The 14,769-nt window shown below is 38.1% G+C and overlaps 1 protein-coding gene across 1 annotated transcript in view; it reads right to left on the reverse strand.

Annotated features, from left to right (window-relative positions):
* The window catches only part of LOC104467829 (cadherin-6), a gene marked incomplete at its 3' end in the record, with an annotated part of 35,785 nt that overhangs the window by 11,875 nt on the left and 9,141 nt on the right, over positions 1 to 14,769 (reverse strand). The window contains exon 2 of the mRNA XM_010081752.1: positions 1,330 to 1,624. Within this exon, the coding sequence (XP_010080054.1) occupies positions 1,330 to 1,624 (295 nt within the window). The remainder of the gene's footprint in view (positions 1 to 1,329; positions 1,625 to 14,769) is intronic.

Consider the following 14,769-nt stretch of genomic DNA (forward strand, 5'->3'; position numbering starts at 1 on the left):
ATAGTTGTCTTATTCACTGTTCATTAAAATACAGAGTTATTGATTAGGTATGTAGATCCTTCATCATATTTCTTACCAAGAAACAGAAATGCATTCTTCCCCAGATATTGAAGGCATTCAGAATTTGAATCTAGGTCAAGAATATACTTTTGCAAATTTACTCATGTTTGTAAGGTGTTTGACATAGGAAGAGAAATCTGTTTTTTCATGTGTCTTTTAGAGAAAGAAAAGGTGTTGAATACTAGGCAAAGTGTTAACAAACATAAAAAATGAGCTTAGGTTTTGGCATTTGAAACAGATTTGTGAATAAAATATTCACTTCAAACATTAAAATGAGAATATTAGGTTCTCTTCTCATCAGATGAGGTTTCATCCATGTGACAAGTCCCATGAATGAGAGGAGAGAGTATGCCCCAAAGTCTTTATTCTCATATTGCTTGAGCTTTATTTTAATCTTGTTCTTGATTATGATTAATTAATGCTTCTCTCTCTGGATATTATTTCAGATTAGAAAGGTGCTTCTTGCAGTTTACACATCCATTGCTCTCTGACAAAGAAATCAAAATGGCCTCCTTAAGAATCAGAGACAAAGAATCACAACTTGCCAACTTCTCTGGAAAAGATCCAATCTTAAAATCATTATTTCACAGAAGTTATTTTCTTTTCTTTTATTGATTCATTCTTAAAGCTTGATACATTTTAAATCAATAGAAAGATTTCAATGGACTTCAATGGACTTTGGAGCTTTTTTCTTTTGCATGAAAAGAGCAACAAAGGTCACAGGAAGTTAATGGCATCTCTCAGAATCAGTGATGAGTTGAGTTGGGTGACAGTTTTTGTTCCTGAAGTTTGTACAACCACTTCTGCACCTGCTCTTTTCCATTTTTTTTTACCCTCCTGAACTAAAGAAGAGATGCTGAACAGGTCTAGGGGTGGTATGGACACACTCAGGTGAACATGGATTACCATATTATTACACTGCTACTAAATCATATTAACAAAGCATATTAAATCCTTTGCAGGTGTCATGTAGCACAGCTTAGGTCAGCTCACTTTCACTGGGAGTTAACCTGGATTGTACCAACTTGCATTTTTTGTGGTACAACAAAGGGATTGAGTTTCACTCAGCTGACACCTCTGATTCCAGCAAACTGTTGTCACTATTTTCCTGGGGTTAGATTTTATTTTTTTTTAAGTGGCTGAGGTGATTTTATTCCAGACTCAAACAGCAGATATCTGTATTCAGTGCCTGTAGACTTTGAGCCCTTCACTAAGTCCACAGAAAGAACCCAGACCAGACACTGAAATCAATTATTAGTTAGCACCTACCAACATCTGACATTTCGGGAATGCTGGCATTGTAAATGTCCTTTGTAAACATTGGCTCATTGTCATTGATATCATGGATCTTAATGATGAACTCAGATTCTGGTTCCACTGGTCTTCCAGTCCTTCTGTTTATAGCCTGGGCACGGAGTATGTATACAGGCTTTTCTTCCCTGTCTAGTCTCTTTGTGGCCTGGATGTCACCAGTGTTTTCATTGATAATGAAGAGGTCTCCTGCTCCATCTCCAGAAAGGATGTACTTAAGTGATCCATCTCCTTTATCCTGGTCTGAATGCAGCTGGTGGTGAAATGGGAATTAAAAAAAAAAAAAAAGAGAGGAAGGTAAATAATTGGAACACAATTCTAGATCCTTTAACCAATACCATGATACATGCTTTACTAACACCCAGCTAAAAGGCTCTACACTGCATTTGGGAAATGAGGTGATACCACAGTAGAAGCAGTGTATTGATAGAGTTGTGTCTTGATGTTGGAATTGAAATGGTCTGCAATATTGTAAGAAATTGCCAGAGGAAAACCAAGAACCGAAGCTGCAGATCAGTTTCCTAAACTAAGCGTACATCAGTCAGATCTAAATGCTAGTGGCTTAGGTGGAGTCCTAGGACAGTGAGATCTTACAGTGGAAAAACACTGGATTCAGGATTTGCAGTAAGCAAAGAATTAAAAAGTGTCCAGGCCAATCACTTCTCGAGTTTAAATTCTGGATGCTCTACTCTTATGCCCAGTGGACATGATATATAATATTCCACACACACACAACATGATAACATACCAAATATATACAAGAAGAGCAGATAAATACATGCATTCACAGATGTGGCAAAGAGCAGAGGCAGGCATACTAAACCATTCCAGTGCTGGCAATGAAGAGATCTGTTGCCTTATTCAAAGGGACATGGATGAAGCTGAAACATGGTGGCGGCACAGGGAAAAAGAGAATGGTGGTAATTAGCACACAAAGCATCAGCTGCCCAAATAATAGGGTTTTTTTTCCCCAGGAGATTTCCACATGTATTGAAATGCTGCTTAGCACACACACTAGGTATGACCAATTAAATCATACTCTCATGGCTGTTCTCTTGCTAAAGGCTTATTTATCCCTCCTTGCCTTAGAATCAAGGCTAATCAACTACAATTTATTTTGCTGTTACATTAGAGAAAACAAAAATTTAAAAAATGAAACATTAAAATGGCTTCTAAAGTCAGAGCATAGGTGATGAAATTCATGGGAAAAAAATAATCTATTATGTAGAAGATTACATATGGAAATTGTTGATTTCATAGAAAGGACATGTTTTGAGTCAGGAGAGCTGGATTTTCTCAACCAGCTCTTTGCTTCTCCTTTCCTGCATACAAGTTAGGAAAAAAATACCTAATTGACTATGTGGCAAAGCACTTAGCATTGCTGGGTGGCATGCTTTGCAGAACAGAAAGATTTGTAGGTTGAAAGAATATACAAAATCTTCACATAGACTTTACCAGTGCCTGGCTATGCCCCTACCATGCTGGAAGGGGCACAGCCAAACTCTTGTTTGCCTTGAAAGCCTCTTTAACTTTATCTGTATCATATTGTGACAAAAAGAGCCCTCAGTAACAGACTATCAGACTATCTGAATCATGTTGTGAGACTTGTTACAGGCTGAAATCTCAAACTCATTTTTGTCATAATTTTAATTAAACCTGGTTTCAATAAACAAGGTAGCAAAAAACCGCCAAGCTAGAAAAGGTGTAACCACTGGGAATTGTCTCCCATAATATTCTTTAGCAAGCCCAGACCACCTAAAGAGATAAAAATGGAAACTTGTGTGATTTTTTCAAGTCTGTAGTTTATGAAATTTTCGCTCCTTCTCTACAATTAATCCACCTGTGTAAGATTGGCTGTGACTTTGGATATCAAGACAAAGTATATCTCAGTGTAATGACTCATCAATATTGAGAATGAGGCGATCTTCACCAAAGGTTCAGTCTTTAGCCCTTCAGCAAAAGCACTAACTTTTGAAAAGAAACATTCCCTCTGACAAGACCCTTTCCAACTTCAATACCTTTAGTTTTACAGTTTTCCTGAGATTGGACAGAACAAACTAAGTGCTCAGTTGGTCAGGCTGTGTGTGGATTATTTACTGTGAGAGCAAGACCGGGAGGAGGTCACGTCCTGCGTATCAGTGTATATTACATAGAGCTAAGCCTGGCTCAATGCCTGCTCTTCAAACCAACAGCAAACTTACAGTGTGTCACCATGTGTGGCCTCAAGACCTTAGTTTACAAAGAGTCTTCAGAAGGTACGATTACAATCTGTTTGATTTCAGTAAACTGGAATAGTTCTCCAACTGCTTGTCACCAGGGTTTTTGTGGGATAGGCCTATATCACAACACCAGCATCAACTGCTGGGCCAAAATAATTGGGATTTTGTTCCCTTCTTTTCAGAACCTTGGTTTTATATATTAGAATAAACAAGCAGGTCTCTAGAAAAGTTTCTCACAAATGATAAATTTGTAATGTTCACTTGTGAGGAAAATAACTGTAAAAATGATTTATAATTTTAGATTACATTATCTGTCTTTGACCGTTTGTTCAGTAGAAAAGTTTTATCCAGGCAAAGACAATAATATGTTTTATTTTTTCTTAAGTGTTTGTTTATCTTGGAAACAATATTTTGTCTGTGCGACCTATATGAAGAGCGAAATTGCTACTGTAACCAGGTTAAAAAAAAAAAAAATCAGGAATAAAATTAAAGGAGAAACAAATGGTGCAAATAGAGGCCAAAAGAAGTGCCTGGAGGCAAGATGCACTTAAAAATACAGTTGATAATTTTTTATACAAAACTTAACACCATTGTTAGGTCATGAGGATGAAATGAGTAGTAATAACAACTCCCCCTTTCTGTTTAAGCTATTATTCACTACCCAGACACCTCATTGCAAAGGAAAATTGCTATGATGAGATATGTATATAAATTATGCTGCAGATGTTTTTGGCAGGACTGATTCTAGCCAATGTGTGACATTATAGCTTCACTCTGTGCTAACCCGTTTTGTGAGAGAGTGTCCATTATCCTTTGATGCGTTGGTCAGATAAATGGGCCATGGCAGGTAGTCATGGGATAGAATAAAACCTCTTGGAACACAGTGCTCATGTCATCTGGGCTGTATCATATTACCATTCTTCAGACAAAGTTACTGCAACCAAAGATTTTTAGGACTCCAGGTAAAGGTAGATTTTTTATTTCCATAGGAACTCAGTGTTACTCAATGGCACTCATTTCAGTTGGTGACTGAAGTGAGCAATACCCCAAAGGTAAGCAAAATTGTAAAGAAAGAAGTCTATGCAATAAAAAGTAAATGCATCAGCAATTGCACTGTATTAATATTAGAGTAAATTGATTCATTCAGAATCTATTCTGGACACTTTTGTGAAATTGTCCATCAATCATTGGCTAATGATGAGGATGAATGACAAATTAAAGATTTTACTATGCCCTAGGCATACTTTTACTCATTTTACTTTAATACCACTGTTAAGTGAACCGTCTGGTTTGCTTTTAATGACTTACAGTCAGCTAAAACCTGTCCAGCCTCTGTCTTTCTTCTGCCTCCCCCAAATGTCCTGACCCAAAACATTCCAATACAGCTGCCTGAAAACAGGGAAGCCTTCATGCCTCCAAGAAGAGGCATCTGAAGTGCATGCAGGACTGCAATTAGCTGCCTGTATTTGACATTCAGCTTGTTGTCACATACATAATTACTTTAAAAGGAGAGTTGTTTGTTTTGTTTTGTTTTGTTTTGTTTTTTAAATTAACCACAATCCGGCATAGCCTCTTTCTCTGCGGTGTCTCTAGCAGAGCCTTCCGAAAGTGCCAAGGGCTGTGGTAAGATGGTTTTCCATCCATCCTACAGCAGTTACTAACTTCTGGAAAGATCAAAGTCAACTGACCTTGGGATGTACACACTGAACAATCAACCTACAATTATCCAGAAATAAGCTGCCTGTTACATCTTATTATTTGTTTGTATTTATAAGAGGAACTTGCTATTCTGGGGTTGCTGGGGTCACATTTCTGCCTCGTAACACAATAATGGAGGCCAATTATTAAAACAGTACGTAGGCACTTAGTAGGTATCTAACAAAGAGAATCATGGGTTTACGCTTGGCAGTATTCATAGCACGTGATTTAGCTCCAAATTGAATAGATCCAAACAGCAGAGTTCTGTCTAGTAATGAACAAATTCAACCACATATATTGCTTGAGGTTACACAGTGCAATGCTACAGCATTCAGAAAAACTAAAGCACTCAAAATGAAACTGCTAATGCTACAATATTAGTTTCTATTTCAAAACAATAACAACCTTGCACTCTTTCTTGTCTCTTCCGGTGCTCTGCATGCCTATAATATCAACCAACCTCCTCAATTAATATAATAATCAACACCATTAATATCATCAAATAATTAGCACCAAAGTTTTTACTCCACTTGGTGACTCTGTGTTAAAAGGAAAACAGCATTGGTTTTGCACATTAGGTAATAAATATTTACATATACTTTGCTGAAGTTTAAGTTTAGACTTCTTCCTAATGCACAAAGAATACCCCCAGAACACTATATATGTGTTCCATATACCTACATATACACACACTGTATCATGTATCATCGGGACAAATACCTACACAGACAATTTATTTCAAGCCAGAAAGGATCCTTTCTTGTAAAAAGATATTCCACAAGATCCACAGCAAGATCCAGCATCACCACAAATGACAGATTTCCTATGGATGTGTGTGTCATGTTCTTATGGCCTCAGTTATGCTAAACTCCGTGCTCCACATAACCTCTCTATCTGACCCACCCCTAAAGCAAAGCATCCCACTCTCTCTCATATTTCATACTTCCTGCTCCAGCCCGTGTCCTCAAAACCTCTTGACTGCAAAATGCTGCTACTTCTTGTGTTCCATAAATAGTGGCTGGAGAAGAGAGAGCATGGGCTGTGGTTGGTGGTGGCTTTTATGTGTATTTGTGGAACAGCCAGCTGACCAAACCGTCAAGGCACAACGTAGGTTTACTTGCCTTATGCAGATACTGTTCTTCCAAACTGTATATTAAATTAGTGGTTTTGACACCTTTATTCTTCTATAAAATTTAATTTAAAGCAGTTTATGGACTTAAAAATTCTTTAGAGGAGGCCAGTGTGCTGAAGCTAGTTATCTGCTTGGGTCAGATATCTGGAAGGTTATGTCAAGCCTTAGGCACCTACCCTTAGGGACCACTATTTAAAAAATGTAGCTTAAATTACTGCTAAAAATGGGAGAATGGATGCTAAAAAATCGTTTGGAAGACAATGGGAGAAAGATACTACAGGGCTTCCAGCTTTTCTTGGTGTTTAGAGAAACCAGAAGAGGTGCTTTCTTTCCATTCTTATGCAAAGTATTTTGAAGATTATAGGAAGATTATACTCTGTATCCTCAAAAGAGCTGGAGAGATGTAGTTTGAAGTAAGATTCAAGCACTGTCATTTTCAAAGAATATAAAACAACAAAAATATATTTGACAGGATTAAAAAAGAAATGCAAACAGATCCAGCCTTACCAGCATGATTCCAGATGTGCAGCTGTCAGAATCAGCATTTAGCCTGCTGCAACAGACACTTTAAGTAGATTCTCACTTTTTTTGTATCTCCTCACTAACCCAAGATCTGCTGTCCTAAAGAATCAGCAGTTTTCATTGTTCACCACTTTCTTGACCTTACAGATGTCATGGTTTATAGAATATCTAAGTTAGTTAATTATCTTTAAGTGATTAGTTTGCTACAGTAAGTATAGCTATTATACTAGTTAAGACAATAAACCTGAATATGGCTCAGTTTGACTGATTCCTGAGTGTTTCGGTTTGCTAATGCAGTTTTAACTTGCCTGCTCCCCACTAAGCTCAGTGAAGAAAAAGGTGCAACAGGTACACATTTCCTATTTGAAGAAATCATCCCTCTAGTGATTAGAAAGAATCTTGTTTCCCAGATTAGATGTGCTGTTCTTGTGCCAGCATTGTTTTTCTGTTTTAAGAACCTCCTCCCACATATATACATTCTTTCTCATCCAGCAATTATAGATAGTAATTCCATATGCTCTCATTATTTTTCTTTGCTAGGCTACCAGCCTATATACAGTCTGTGCTTGCAAAATAGGCACTTCTGAGCCCTCAGCTGGAACCCTGTTTACAACACCGGTCTCTCATTTTCAAGTCAAGTGGATTCCAAAAAGAGCCAGTGAAGAGAAGGCCAGATATGAAGGGCTGATAATCCTAGTTTTTTTTCTGTAATTGCTGCATTTCCATTGGCCTTCCTTCTGCATGAATGGGCACAGGTCTTTGAACAATGATGCTAATATTTTCCTATCTCTATTAGAAATGAGAGCAAACATTTGCCATTTTCATTGCTATATCAAACTAGCTTCTTCCTGTCATCCCATGACTGACTAAAACACTCCAGTTTTTCTCCTTCTCTTGCTATTTCTAATTTATGACCATTTATTGTATATTGGATTTTTTTAATAACTCCTATTTCAAGAACATTTTTATCTTGTTTCTATTCCTTCCATTTTGAAAAGCATCCTTTTCTTCCTGTAGGATATTCTGGTCAGCAATAGAGGATAAGTTTCAGTATTGAAATTATGCACGCAAACGTTAAATTTGTAGTAAATTAATGAAATAGAGCACTGAAGAATTACTGAGGTTATAGGAGATTTCTGCATTTTGGGGTGTTGGTTTCTTTGAGTTATTGAAAAACAGACCATGTCCTATTTGCATCTTGCTCACTTTGTGGAGTTTTGTTTATAAGAGGTTTTATAGCAGAATCAGAAATACTTTAAATCCCGGCTCATTCAGCTGTGGAATCCTATTAATACAATAATATATAACAGGCTGTTTTTATATAAAATTAATATCTGCAAGCTACTTTTTTATGGAAATCGTATCAGCCCTGATTGCATGGAATCAGGTATATTAGAAGAAAAACATAAAAAAAATTGTTAAGGATACAAGGATACAATACTTGGACTATTAAAATGCAAATTAAATGTTTTATTAAGATAACCACCTCAGAGTATACCAGGGAAGGAGTAAAACAATAATGCCCTCTAAGGGCCCTCTTTAACCTAAGTACTGATTCTTAGCCCTAACCCTTTGGTTTTTACAAAAAAAAAAAAAAAAAAAAAAAAAAATCCATGAGATTAAAAAAAACTTAAAAAAAATGCCAAAAGTGCACCCACAGCAAATGGGGAAAAAAAGATAGATGTCAGATAAAAGTGTTCAGTAACAACAGTATCATCTGCAAAAAAAGACTGTCCTGATATCAAGAACTATAGGAGGAATAAAAAAACACCTAGAAAAAAACCCCATCGGAGTGATGCTATCTTTCTGTTTCTTGAGAGTATCAAAATGTCAGTGATCTTTCTCATTCACTGTCAAAAGCAGGACTGCCAATCTATTTCCTGTAAATGAATGACACTAAGAGAAACTAAAAAATGGGGTTGTGTTGATGAACAACTTCAGGAAATGAATGGACCAAAAAGCACTGAGAACATTTCAAGATTCAAAAGCAACCAGGTACTCAGAAGAGAAACAGAATAAACGATGGTGGCATCTGATTTGAAAACAAACAAACAAAACATACAAGAGGCACTATAATAAGAGTATAGGGTGCTGGAGTGAAAATAAAGGAGTAAGCAATAGAGTATAAAGGGCACTGGAATAAGAATTTGTCATTACACCAGTGACAAAAGGCAAAGTGCTCTCACTTTGGAACCTCCAGGCTCACACCCTCCAGGCAGGCTGGAAGGTTCCTTTCATTCCCCTCTTGTGAGGGCTATACGTGAGGCCACATGGCCCCAGATATACAAGGACAACTGTTTGGTTGATGCTGTGATCCTTGGTTTATGGAAAAGGCTGCCCAAACAGTAGGTGGGAACCTGTTGTTCTATTTTAAATGTATGAAGCTAAGAACAAACATCCGCACTCTGGTGACTCACACCTTTGTTACACACCTTTCAAAATCACAAATGGGTTTTCTAACCTGAAGTGCAAACATGCAGCCACAGCTAATCAGCTTTGCAGAAAAAATCAATTGAAAAGTGTCAATCCTTTCAACATTGCCCAGGGCCCATCAACTCTTTTCCCTCTTGGGTTCCCCAGATGCTGCTGCTTTTCATTGTGATTAAATAGGGACAATGGCACAGGAGCTTTTGTCCTGCACTGCAGTATGCCTAAGTAGAAAGGTCCCTTATTCTGTTGGCCCTTCTCTCTAGGGGCAACCTGTTATCAGATCTCAATGAATATTTAGCAAAACTGCAAACTAGGTAAAGGCATCTCCATGTTCTCCTGAGCTGAGTGCTGCTCAGCTCTTCTGTGGTAATGCAGATTTATTTGTTCCTCTTCCTATTATCTCTAAGCACAATTATAGCAGGAAATTACAAAGTTTGCCTATACAAAAACAAACAGGTCTTTAATTCATAAGACACAAGAGACTGTGGTGTCAAGTCTGATCTCTATACATATGGGCCCTTGAATTTCACATTCTTTTATCAAACTTCTTGTTTTTCTTTGAACTGCTGTATAACAGGAAGAAAGATAGCCAATCTTCCTTTTGGACTCTAAGGAACTCAAAACAATTCAGCCTGTGAGTAATAACTGACCTCTCACTTAAAAAAAAAATAAAAATCCTTGGTTGTAAACTGAATTTTCCCAGTTTTACTTAAAGCAGGTGGGTTTCATTATGTCTTTGTCTGAAAGTTAAAGAGCCCTCTCCAGCTGAACAGTAGTGACAGTAACAAAAGAGCATTGTAGGACTTCTGCAACCACCCTCACAGAAGTGTGGAGATCTGGTTGGAAGATCTGGTCTGGAAGGCCAAGGCAGTTTAAAAAGAAAAAAGGTTTTATGCTTTTTGGTCCATCTATTTTGACACCTGGCATTTCTTTGTCATACTGACATCATCCCTTTTTGCCAGTGCTTTTAAACTGTGTGGTAGCAACAGTACCTGGTAGACATGAGGAATGGTTTCAGTTGAGGCATCAACATTCACTTGGTAAAAAGCATAAAGGACTTGGCCACCCCCAGACTTTTCATACCCTACCTCAGGTACTAAGAAAACTCTCTTACATTAATATCTGAGTAGAAGATTAGGAGAGATTAAAAGTTATATATCTGTACAAGTAATTTTGTTTTAGGAGACAGACTTTCTCATCGCTGTGAATTTACCACCATAACTGAATAAGTCAGTCATGGGATTCAAGTGTGCGTCTTAAAAGACTAAATGGGAAAATTACTTTGAGGCATCACTGATAATTTCCATGGTATAAAAAAACACAAACAAGGAGTGAAGCACATTTAAGTGTCTCTGACAAAACACAAGATATGCAAGGGAAAGACAGGCTTATAGTTGCAAATACAGGACTGGCGGGTTTTAATATTGTCTCTGTCACAGTCTTCCTGTCTGATCTTAGACAGATCACTTTTTGATACTTCTACATTCTCCCTGCAGTGATATCTGGGTTGTTAACAATGTCCGGTTCTGTATGTAATGATTATAACATGATTTGAGAGCCTTGGGTATAATTTGTTCTGTGTTGGTTTGTGGAAAGACTGAGGATTATTTAACTGGAGTAAAGATCAGCAATACCGTAGCTTTGCCACAGACTGCTGCATTTAGAGGATGGGAGGATGGCCCACGCCCAATCCAGCTGCAATGCTAGAAAATCTAATTGGTCTCAGGTGTCTGTTATTAGCCACCAGCTGAAAGTTACTGTCACTACAGGTTAGCTAAGGGGTGGGGCAGATAGGGGAGCTTCTGCGCTGTGGGGTTGGCTATATTAGCTCAAATAAGATCTTGAGGTATCTTACTTAAGACTTTGTGGTATCTTACTTAAGACTTTGTGGTAAATTGAAGAGGAATGTATGTGCTTTCATTTCTACAGTGTGAGCCGTGGGATTAAGGAAAATTAAGTGCCTAACTTGTAATGACTTTCAGTGGGAACAGGAGTCCATAAGGGGATGCATGCCTTCCTGCGAAATCTTTCCCCTAAACCCCCTGTTTTCAATGAGAATTGTGCATACAGTTCAAGAGCACCAGCTTTTGTTATAGCTTTTGTTATAGCTTTTGTCTTAGTCAAAGCACAATAGTTCCAAAATCCTAATATCTTTGTACATCTAAAAGACAAATATGTGCACAGGAAAAGGTACCTACAGCATAGTTGATGTACGTCTACTGTTTAAGCTTACTAATTAATGTATAAACTATGTCCCATTTCCCTTTTTTGCTAGAAAAGATACTGAGCCAAAAGCCCAGATATGTTTCTAATCTTTTAAAAAAATTGCACAGGAAAAAAAAAAATCATATGAGGATTTTCATGTACCCAGCCATTTTACAGCAGAATACTTTTTGTGGATTTGATCTAAATATTTTTCAGTTAATTTGAAGGTCTGCAACTGACTATAATGGGACTTTCTGTACTGCATTACTCAGTCATAAAGGGAACTTGCGTAGATGACAGCAGGTATTCTACTGAGACTAGGAGAAAATATTTTTTTCAGAAAGGAGTCCATTCAACAAACGTGCCCTTCTGTAATTAGTAATTTGTTCTAGTATATGTCCCTTAATCTCTAAATTATGTGATGTGTATAGCTGGTGAAATCAGTCTGCATTATATGCCCAGTCTTTGATTTCTCAGGAATTTACCCAGGGACAGTTGCTTATTCTTTACAAGTGATCAGAATTATCCATTTCATCACTGAGAAAATTTTTTATTTGGACCCATGAACTTTAAAAAAATGCCTCAAAATTATATGGTGGGCAAATACAGGACCTTAATTAAGATATATGAACAAATACATTTCTAATTCAGTGAAAACCTCATACTCTCCTGTGGTGGTAGGGGAGAATATACCTTAAAGATGAACTAGGAAAAAAACAACAAAACCCAAAACAACCCCTTGGCCTAATATTCAGAAACATTTTTACTGGGATATAGTTGAATAAAACATCAGGCTTCTTCAGCAAGTAACAGCTTCTGACTACTCCCTGATGGATGTGCTTGAAAGCAAATGCTCATCCTTTGCTTACTGACAAAGGTGACCCTTTGATATTCTGAGCACTTGATGCTGACAATCAAATCCTGAAATATGTGTATGAATTTTATATGCTAAAGTGTATGTGGTGGGGAGGAAATTAGGGGGATGGAGAAGGGAGGATATAGACAAACACCAAGAAATGAGAACCTACATTCAGATTTAAATGAAAACCTAACAAGAAGGAAATTAATTGATATACACAGATTTAGTGGAGTCTTTAATCTGTTTGCATGCCTGGATCCTCTACGATTCTACAGTTCAGCAGCTGTGAAAAGGGAAAATACCTCCATGTTGTCGTGTTCCCCAACTTTGCTTCTAAACAAAAGTTTGTATTGTGTAAACAGATGTTAAGGATTTTGTGTGAGACAGCAGGTACAATCTAAAAGGCTGCACATTTAAATCTCAACAGGACCCTCTTGAGGAAGGCTGCTCAACTAGGAATATGTTTATGGGAAACTTTAGCCAAGGCTGCCTGCCATTAGTGGATTCTTCTTTCAAATGAGTATTCCTCAAAGCACATTAGCCAGGATGTGAAGGGATAGCTCACACGACTTGAATGCTGCAACAGAAGGGTGTCAGCCCTTTAGAAAGGCCAGGCCCGGAAGGCAGGGAGGTGGACTAGTGAAAGATCAGCTCATGTAGATGGAGATTTGCTTTGGAACAGGCAAGAAATCAGTCAAGAGCTTGTGGATAAGAGGACAGACCAACACAAATGTCACGGTAGCCATCTTCTACAGACTGCCTGCTCAAAGAGATGAAGTAAATGAAGCCTTCTTTAAATAGATGGAGGAAACCCTATGACTGCCGGCCACAGTACTCATGGGGGACTTTAATCATTCTGATGTTTGCCAGAAGGGCAAAATGTCTGTGTGCAAGCAACCCAGGTTTCTGCAGAATGTCATAAGACAATTTCTTGACTTGGGTGATCAATGAGTTGACCAGAGGATGCACTGTGTTGGACCCATTACTCACGAATAAAGAAGAACTGCTCAGGGATGTGAAAGCACAATTTCCTCACGGGCCCCAAAGATCCCTGACCCTAGCAGAAAATTCTGGTGGACTGAAGCATTATCCACAGCAGACAAAAACCAATAAATTAGGAACCCTTAAGTAAATTGGACAAACTTGGTTCCATAGGACAACATTGAATGCATCTAAGGATGGTGATGAAAAGTTTTCTTTCTATAATGTCTGAAAAGTCATAGTGATTGGGTAAGGTTCTTAGATTCTGAAAATAGGGGAAGCCACACCCATTCTAAAGAAGGGCATGAAGAAGGCTCTGGGAACAACACACTGGCCAGCTATACCTCTGTTCCAGGGAAGGTTATAAAGCAAATCTGCTTGGAAGCTAAATCCAGGTAGATGAAGATAATGAAGGTGATTGGAACAACCAATATGGATTTAGTAGTGGAAAATCATGCTTAACTTACCTAATTTCCTTCCATGACAGCGTGGATGGCACTGTGGACAAGTAGGGAGCAGTGGATATTGCATGACAGTAGCAAGGCCTTTGACACAATCTCCCACAGTATCCTGACAGACAAATCAGTGAAATATGGTCTGGAAAAAATGTCCAGTAAGGTGGGTGGAAAATTGCCTGGGTAGCCAAGCTCACAGGATTGTGATCTGTGGTATGAAGTCCAACTGGTAGCTGATTACTAATGATGCTCCTCAGGGGTTTATACTGGGGGTCAATGCTGCTTAATGTCTTTATTAATGACTCAAATGATGGAATGCATCCTCAACAGCCTGGAGAAATGGACTGATGGAAACCTCATGAAGTGCAGCACAGGCAAATGTAAAATCCTGCATCTATGCTGGAATAATCCCTTGCAGCAGTACAGGCTGGATAGAAAACAGTTTTGCAGTGAAATACCTGGGCATTCTGTTAGACAAGAAATTGAACATGAATCAGCAGCGTGTTCTTGCTGAGAAGAAAGCCAACTGGTTTGTTTTAGCAAAAGTCTAGACTATTGCTTGAGAGCATTGATCATTCTCCTCCAGTCACAGCTCGTGAGAATACAGCTGAAGCACTGCATCTAGTTTTGCCCCTCGTCTGTACAAGAAAGACATTCATATATTGCAGTGAGTTGGTCACCAAGAGGGTTAAAAGAGCTGGATTATATGATGTATGATGAGAGGTGAGAGAAATGATTTTATTTAGAATTAAGAAGAGAAAGCTTATTGTTGTTTACAGTTACCTAATGGGAGGATGTAGAGAAGGCAGAGCTAGAGAAAGCAGTGATAGGATGAGAGGCAACAGACACAAGTTGCAATGAGGGAAATTCTGACTAGATATTAGGAAGAATAAAAAA

Source organism: Pterocles gutturalis, unplaced genomic scaffold, assembly GCF_000699245.1.
Source record: "Pterocles gutturalis isolate BGI_N339 unplaced genomic scaffold, ASM69924v1 scaffold48019, whole genome shotgun sequence".
Classification (NCBI taxonomy): Eukaryota; Metazoa; Chordata; class Aves; order Pterocliformes; family Pteroclidae; genus Pterocles; species Pterocles gutturalis.